The 7,580-nt window shown below is 37.3% G+C and overlaps 1 protein-coding gene across 1 annotated transcript; it reads right to left on the bottom strand.

Annotated features, from left to right (window-relative positions):
* Positions 1 to 1,194: 1,194 nt before the first annotated feature.
* LOC119578977 (retinol dehydrogenase 11-like) lies at positions 1,195 to 6,833 on the bottom strand. Its single transcript, XM_037926666.1, has 5 exons — positions 6,654 to 6,833; positions 5,779 to 6,014; positions 5,325 to 5,488; positions 3,648 to 3,787; positions 1,195 to 3,181 (listed from the first exon to the last, which is right to left on the bottom strand). The coding sequence occupies exons 2-5, from the start codon at positions 6,006 to 6,008 to the stop codon at positions 2,684 to 2,686; spliced, it is 1,032 nt and encodes a 343-aa protein (XP_037782594.1). The 5' UTR covers positions 6,009 to 6,014; positions 6,654 to 6,833; the 3' UTR covers positions 1,195 to 2,683.
* Between the last annotated feature and the right edge of the window lie 747 nt (positions 6,834 to 7,580).

Genomic DNA, 7,580 nt, shown 5'->3' with positions numbered 1-7,580 from the left:
TTGGCTGGGCTAAATAGAGTACTCAAAAGGTTTGCACAGGTGGGGGTAGTAGCAGGACAGGGCCTTGTGGATGAGGGGGTGGTGCTGAGTGAAGTAGCACTGCACAGACGTGGGCTTAGGAGACGGAGGCTGCAGACTAGTAATAAGGGAGGAGGGGGTAGTTGATGAAGAAAACTGTGGGGATGGAGATGAAGTAGAGGATGTTGGGGGAGGAGGAGTTTTCTGCAGGTTGAGTAATGACCTGGGTGGGTGACTTGGATAGTACTAAGGTGACAGCAGGCAATGAGTAGGGGGTAGTAGGAGTGTTCAGAGTCGTGGTCAAAGGACAGCCTGGGGTCGGGGAACCAGGGGATTTTAAATCAATGGGGCTAGTTGATAAAGGTATGAAATCTTCATTACTGGCCATGGTAAGCCTGGAGTATGTTGGGGAGAGAAATGGTCCACCCCTCAGGGTCCTCTAGAGGGGTATGGGATAAACAACTAGAAAGGGGAATGATGTGTCCATGGCTCCCCTAAGCCGTTCAAAACACAAAGTCAGCCTGTCATTCTTCAACGGTTACCTTAGTAGGTGGCTAGTAGGAGTTGGAGAAGAGAAGGAAAAGGAAAGGGGAAAAAGAGAAGACTGCAAAATTAGTCGAGTTGAGGGCTGAGGCCTAAACGCCTGTCCACACAGGCCGGCACACGGGCGGAGCTGTGTGGCCTGTTAGGGGGCATCACTGGTGGACAAACTACTTGGTAAACATGTAGTTTCCTCATTTTTTTTTTCTAGCCTGTGACGTCACACCACTGGTGTGCCTGCTGACCATACCCTCCTGATTTAACACACCTAAAGGTTTGGATGATCCCCAGCATTGGACTTTAGTCTCCGTCTCCTAAGCCCCTCCATATCATCGGATTGAGGGGGGGGGGGGGGTTATAGCATCCCAGTGAAACTCACCAGGAACTTGGAATCATTAAAGCAAAAAAGTTTCTTTCTCATAATATTACCACATGGAATACAGCTTTGGAACTATTCTTGTTTACAACACATAACCAATTAAAAAATGAATAATGGGGAAAAATTATATAACCTAAGGAATTGTACCTGCCACCACTGAGAGATATTATGATAAAACTGATATTAAAATAAGAATTAAGCAGACCAAGTTAAAATCTTGCAGACTAGGAGTCACTAACTAGGGCAGTAAAATAATCTTAGGTTGAAATATTTATTAATGCAATACTATGTATGATTGACAAAAATCCATATCATTACAATGAAATTATAGCTCATTTGGTAACTGAACCTGAAATTGAAACAAATTCAGTACCTTATCAAATGAAAAAAAAAAAAAAATCATATCAATATATTAGAGACAATCTCCTAACAAGAAAATCACTTGTACTTGACAAGTATTTTTTTCCCAAAAGGTGCAATGGGTCTATATAATATATATTGCATACAGTGGACCTATATATATGTATATATATATAAATATCTGTTCTATATTATGGAATCCCTGATATGGATTTTAGGAAGCAAACTATCTCAAGTTTTAAGTAATGCAAAATTGTAAAATCTTTCAGAAAGATTTTCTCTACAAAAGCTGTTGACAACAACAAATGTTAAGAGTGACTGTAGGTTATATTCCTTTAAGTATTTCTTGTTAATTATGAAGTACTTCTAAGACACTACCCATAGAGACAAGAAAAGCAAAACCCATTTCAAAGTTAATGTTATTAAAATACAGTGATAAGGGAAAAAAAAGGAGATATAAATTGTTTAGGGTGTAGGAGGATGTTTGAGCAAGTCATTCTCTTCTTGTCTCCTTCTGAAGTTTGAAAATAGCTAAAAACACTTTTTCTACCCATTATGATAGCCTTGAATAATGACTTACTGTTCTTGCAACTATTTTTGGTTATCAGATGCAGAAACACTGTTAATATAAACTTGTTAAATCAAAATTATAGTGTCTGATTTTCCAGTCAGTATATATTTTTAATAATACAAGCAGCTTTATCTTTAAAAATATAATAAAAAAAATAAAAGAAAATAATTGGATACTGAATTTTAAATCATCCTAGTACTGGATATGTCTTTTGGATAATATCTGAGTCTGTACTGGCCAGGATTTAAATCTAAAATACTTGAATAGCTGGTATAGCAACATTTAACAGCATTTGATCTTTGAAATTTTCATTAGAGCAAGTCTAAGAAAACCAGATAACATATTTGTACAACACATAAACACAACACACGTAAGCAAATACAGGTACCATTACCCTGTTATGACTATGATAACAAACAACCACAATACAGAAGTAATACCATATAAGCAGACTCAAGGCCTTTCCTGAGTTTGGCAATACTTTGCAGGACGACTCGTTTAAGCTTTTAATTATTTACAGTTTTTATATGCCTTTGCTTTAATAAAATAGAGCAAACCTTAGAATATCTATAAATTTACTATTGCAAAATCACAAGTGTTACACAGCCAACTTTCCACTGCTTAGCCAAATTTAATTGTACATATTTCAAACACATTATGAATCTCATTTGGCTTACAAGCAGATCTGTAGTTGATTATATTTGAATGCATATACAATTCCTAGATTCATAATTTCTACTTGTTTGTGACTACGTATGCATGTCAAGTGCTACTGTCTTCGTACAGATGGTATAGTTATTTTATCCTCACTTCATTCATTTAACTTCATCTGACTTTTTTGGTTCCAGCAACTTCTCCTTGTCACTGTTGACAAAATCCTCGTCTAGTAGTTCTCCTTCTTCTTCTTCATCACTTTCTTCTTTCTCTAGAGTCTCTAGTTCTGCATCAGGTGACTCTGCTTCTTCTCTTAACATTTGTTCTTCATCTTCAGCTGGACCCTTCTCTTCCACCTGGGGGCTTGCTTTCAATACTGTGGTTTCTTCCACTTGAATATCTTCCACCAAAACAGCCTCTTCCTCCACCATTACTGCTTCTGCATCTTGCCCTTCAACAAAGCCATTATCCTCTTCCAGGGCTGCTGATCCAGGGCCTCCCTCCCCAACAAGAGCCATCGACACATCCCATAGTTTGGCAGCAGTTTCAGAATCTTCTGCAACTGCTTCCAGTTTATCAATTTTGCACTCACGTAAGAATCCCCATTCCACACCATCCAATTCCTCTGACACAGCACAGTGGATAGTAGTTTGGGCTCCCTGTTAAGAAAAGTTATCACAATAATTATAAGTATGGTGTACAGAACTTCTAGGAAAAAAGTCATGCACACGTAGAAAATGCATTTAAATGTGACTACATGTCTCCAACCCTTACTTTATGCATATCAGCAACTTAGCTAGATTCTGAATTATTACTACACTACTCTATGGTAAAATCAATCAATTTTGGGGATAGAAACTGTAACAAGGATATCTACATCTGCTGGGAGAAGCATGTACAACTTCAGCATCCAAAAAACAAACAAATACAATCACACCCATAACATGTATCTATTAGTTTTCAGAGAATTAGCATGAATCACTCAGCTACAACATAACTCAAGTATCTCTAGCAATATGTGTTTAAGCATAATGGAGAACATTTGCAAGTAGTGAAAATCTTTTGTGAGCTATATCAATTGTACTTTGTTCAACCACAATATTCATTCTTTAGGCATTTTCTTACCTGCTTTGGAGTTCTCATAAACAGGAAAACAATAGGAGCAAAGCACAGTTTTTTGAACCAATTGAACTGGTGGGCACTGTATCTCATGAGCCCAGTGTACACAAAGCCAGGGCACAAAACAAATACTCCTGTTCCTGTGCCTGAAAAGTTAAATAACAATAAGTACACACAAGACTACAGTGTACTGTTTCTGTCACAGCATGACAGACAATAAACTACTTAGTATCAAACAAACACAAATAAAATTAAGCCAATATGAAGGTGGGTCATATGACATGAATACGCTTGCAATCATGCAGAAATAAAAATTTTGATGGATAGTAGATGCAATAGATTTTAGCTCACCACATTCAGACATAATAAGACCTTGCAGATGGCATGGTCAAACGCCAGCTTCAATACAGCTGTAATCCACCAGACAAAACTTCCAAGTGCTGATTTTCTATAAATTTCTGCATGGCCATCTTGAACAACCATTTACCACTGATTTGATAGATTCAAGTCTTAACTCACTAGTGACAAGTGATGTCCATTCAAATCAAGGAGAATATTACCAGATATCAGGATGCCTCATCATGTCAAGAATTCAAGTCCAAATCGCCCAGATGAGGTCTTATGTGCCTGACTGCAAGCCAGACAACTACCCAGGTACAGGGAGGAGCCCAACAATAATTTGAACTGTCATTACTGGGTTAAAGAACAGCTGTCATACTAGAGAACATTGTTGCATGTCTAAGCTGTGGAAAAACAATTCCAGAATAAGGGTTTCTGAGGTTCATATGACTTTGAACTGTGGAAAGGTAAGCCTGGTAAGCCAAGCCAATAGTGTATTAGTGGTGCAGCACCTTTGAGTCACCACTCATTACAAGAAATTTTTCAAATGTGTTAAGGGCAACCACGAAAAAGTGAAGAGATGTAACAGGATCCACCAAATTCTCACTCTTGAATAGAAACCGACCAAAATAAACTGGGCCATGGTACAGATGGCCAGGGCCATTGGAGAGGGATGTGCAGAGAACTGTTATATGTGGAGGAATCCTGAATTCATCAGTATGACCTTAAAATCAGTGACAGAAGTTAAGAAGTCTAGCACTATTGGAAAGGTGATGGTTTTATTATTCTTTTACATGCATGAGCACAAGCATATCAAGTTCAAAACCAATAAATAGATAATGCCCACTGGTTTACAACCATCTGTCTTCTCAAATTGCTGGAGAATTAATGAAACAGCTCAAGGGTGGCATCAAGACCTTTCACCTTGTTTCTGACAATGCATCTCGACACTGCACACCTATCAGTGGACTTTTTGAAAAGTTAAGGCTGAGTTGCATGAGCCATCTTCCTTACAGTCCCAACCTGGCTACTTGCAATTTCTATATGAGATAAAAAAACAAAGGAAAGCTCTATGGAAGGAGACTTTAGAATCCCGAAACTGCTGTGGCAGAGTACACTAGTCTCAAAAGCTTGTCCTGGGGAATCCAAGCTTAGGCCCACAAGAAGTGGCTTTGGAGGATACAGCTTAAAATGTAAATGTTTCAATTAAAAAGATAATATTTCTAGAATCTATAAACTTTTCTGTCTGACCTTTGTAAACTACATGTATGTATGTACATGTGAAGTTAATAATTGAACAGAAATTCCCATATTAAGAGGAAAGACATGAAAATCAATACTTGCCTTGGAGTCTCTTAGCCAGTTCTTGGCTATGGAAGATGTTTGCTAGCTTAGAGTTACAGTAGAGGGTGTTATGTCTGACTTTCTTGTCCCAGCCTTTATCTGCATCCAGATTATCAAAATCTATCTTGCCACATTTGTAGAGAAGTGATGACACATTAACAATTCTGTAAAGGTTTGTGTTGGTTATCATTTAATTATTTTTCAATAACACTAGTTAGTAAAGCAATAGCTAATGACACACTGCTCATTTTGGTTTCTAAAGTTATAATTTCCAAATAACTTGCCTTCAATAGAGGTAGGTAAAAAATCCTGAAAACACATTTTAATTGCTGAATGTTGATTTACAGGTTTTATCAGCAAGATGTTTCTTAATTTCATATACTGTCACTTAACATATCTAAACAAATTGCAACAATCAATGATATATTTCAACAAAGAGTCAACAAACACATACCGAGAGCTAGGTGTGCGCTGAATATGATGAAAGAGCAGATGCGTGAGGAGAAAATGACCCAAATGATTTACCCCAAAGTGAATTTCAAAGCCATCCTTAGTCTTCCTGCGCTCTTCTGGGGGGATAAACACTCCACCATTGTTTATTAAGACGTCAAGCTTACTAAACTTCTCCATGAAGTTCGATGCAAATGACCTAATTGAAGCCAAGTCACCTAGGTCAAGGTCCATGACAATCTGTGATGGATATCAGATGTTAAAACATTATAGAATAACTTGTATAAATATATTAGATGGAATATCTTGCTATGGAAATCTACTTTGAAATTAAAAATGAACATATAGCACAAATAACAAAGAAAGGAGAAGGAAGCGGAAGAGGAAGAGGAAGAGGAAGAGGAGGAGGAGAAGTGTATGTGTATGTATGCAGAAATGTAAGTGTGTGTGTGTGTGTGTGTGTGTGTGTGTGTGTGTGTGTGTGTGTGTGTGTGTGTGTGTGTGTGCGTGTACGCATACATCTACACACACACAAGCGCGCACGCATGCACGCAAACACACACGCACGCATGCATGCATACACGCACGCATGCATGCACGCACGCACGCACATACAAAATAATAATAATAATAATAATAATAACAATAACAGCAATAATAATAACAACAATAACAGTATTAGGAAAATAAAGATCATAAGGCTACAAACTGACTCTTTGCTTACCAAATGTTTCCACAGCCAGCACTTAGTTACTAAACAAAATTTGCAAGACAGAACTCCAATGAAGTGTGTACACCCAGTGCCAATGGATCAAATTCATTTCAGCAATAAATCAATGCTGATAATTTAATTCCCTAACTAAATAAAAAGTTACTTGCCAAGTCACCATCTCCAGTGGTAGTACGGATGTCCTTTCCAGCTTCAAGAGCTGCCTGGCGGTTCCTGCATGCAAGAATTACTATGGCTCCACGACTTGCTAAGTCACGTGCTGTCTCCTTCCCAATACCTGAGTTTGCTCCTGTGATCACAACAACCTGTTGATTTTCCAAAAATTAATTTATGAATTCACTTTGACATTCGTACTCTTAAATCATATTTAAGATTTCTATCTTAACAGATAAAATAATACAAAATTAATTACTCAAGTAATTTATTGCCATAATTTAGTAGCAGTTTCTAGTGAAAAATAATGTGCTTTATATTCAAATTCTTACTCTATTCCTGGTGCATCTTATAAGAAGTGTAAGGTTCTTTTCCTCCATACTTTTTTGTTATATTATTGGAATCATAATTGTTTATTTCAGGTGCCATATGACACAAGGAAGTATACATCTATCTTAGATGCAATCTGATTGATAAATATCAAACTTATTGGTGCATTTTAAAACATTTTAATGAAGAATACTCTATAATAATTTCCTAATATGGATGGGAATAAATGAACCTGGTGTGTAAAAAAAATATTACACTTTGATTTGCTTTGACTATTCATTTCAGAAACAATCAACCTCTACCCTCATAACCTGTTTTTCTCCTTCCTATTTTAAGGTCATCATTACCATCGAAATAACTCTTCAAATATAAAGAATAACAGAATATTGCTATGGTGTAATATGTGTACTATAGAATCAAGCAAAACCATATTATCCCCACACCCTTAAGGTACGGTTAGACTGACCAACTATTTCGTTGGAATCCAACGATTATCAGTGACTTGGAACCCACCCGCCCATCCGTTTTGGTTACACTATGAAAAGAACCACCAGCTCAGTCCACTGGATCACAGCATCAAAACAAATCGTGTC

This window comes from Penaeus monodon, chromosome 11 (assembly GCF_015228065.2).
Source record: "Penaeus monodon isolate SGIC_2016 chromosome 11, NSTDA_Pmon_1, whole genome shotgun sequence".
Classification (NCBI taxonomy): Eukaryota; Metazoa; Arthropoda; class Malacostraca; order Decapoda; family Penaeidae; genus Penaeus; species Penaeus monodon.
The sequence above is the reverse complement of the archived record's forward strand: the minus strand, read 5'-3'. Positions and strand labels throughout refer to the sequence as shown.

Excerpts from the sequence above, each read along its gene's own strand:
- LOC119578977 (XM_037926666.1), bottom strand. The coding sequence starts at position 6,008 with ATGGACCTTGACCTAGGTGACTTGGCTTCAATTAGGTCATTTGCATCG. Across the intron at positions 3,788-5,324 it reads ACTGGCTAAGAGACTCCAAG|GCACAGGAACAGGAGTATTT; the intron begins GCAAGTATTGAT and ends TTAACTTTTCAG. Across the intron at positions 3,182-3,647 it reads TTATGAGAACTCCAAAGCAG|GGAGCCCAAACTACTATCCA; the intron begins GTAAGAAAATGC and ends TTTTCTTAACAG.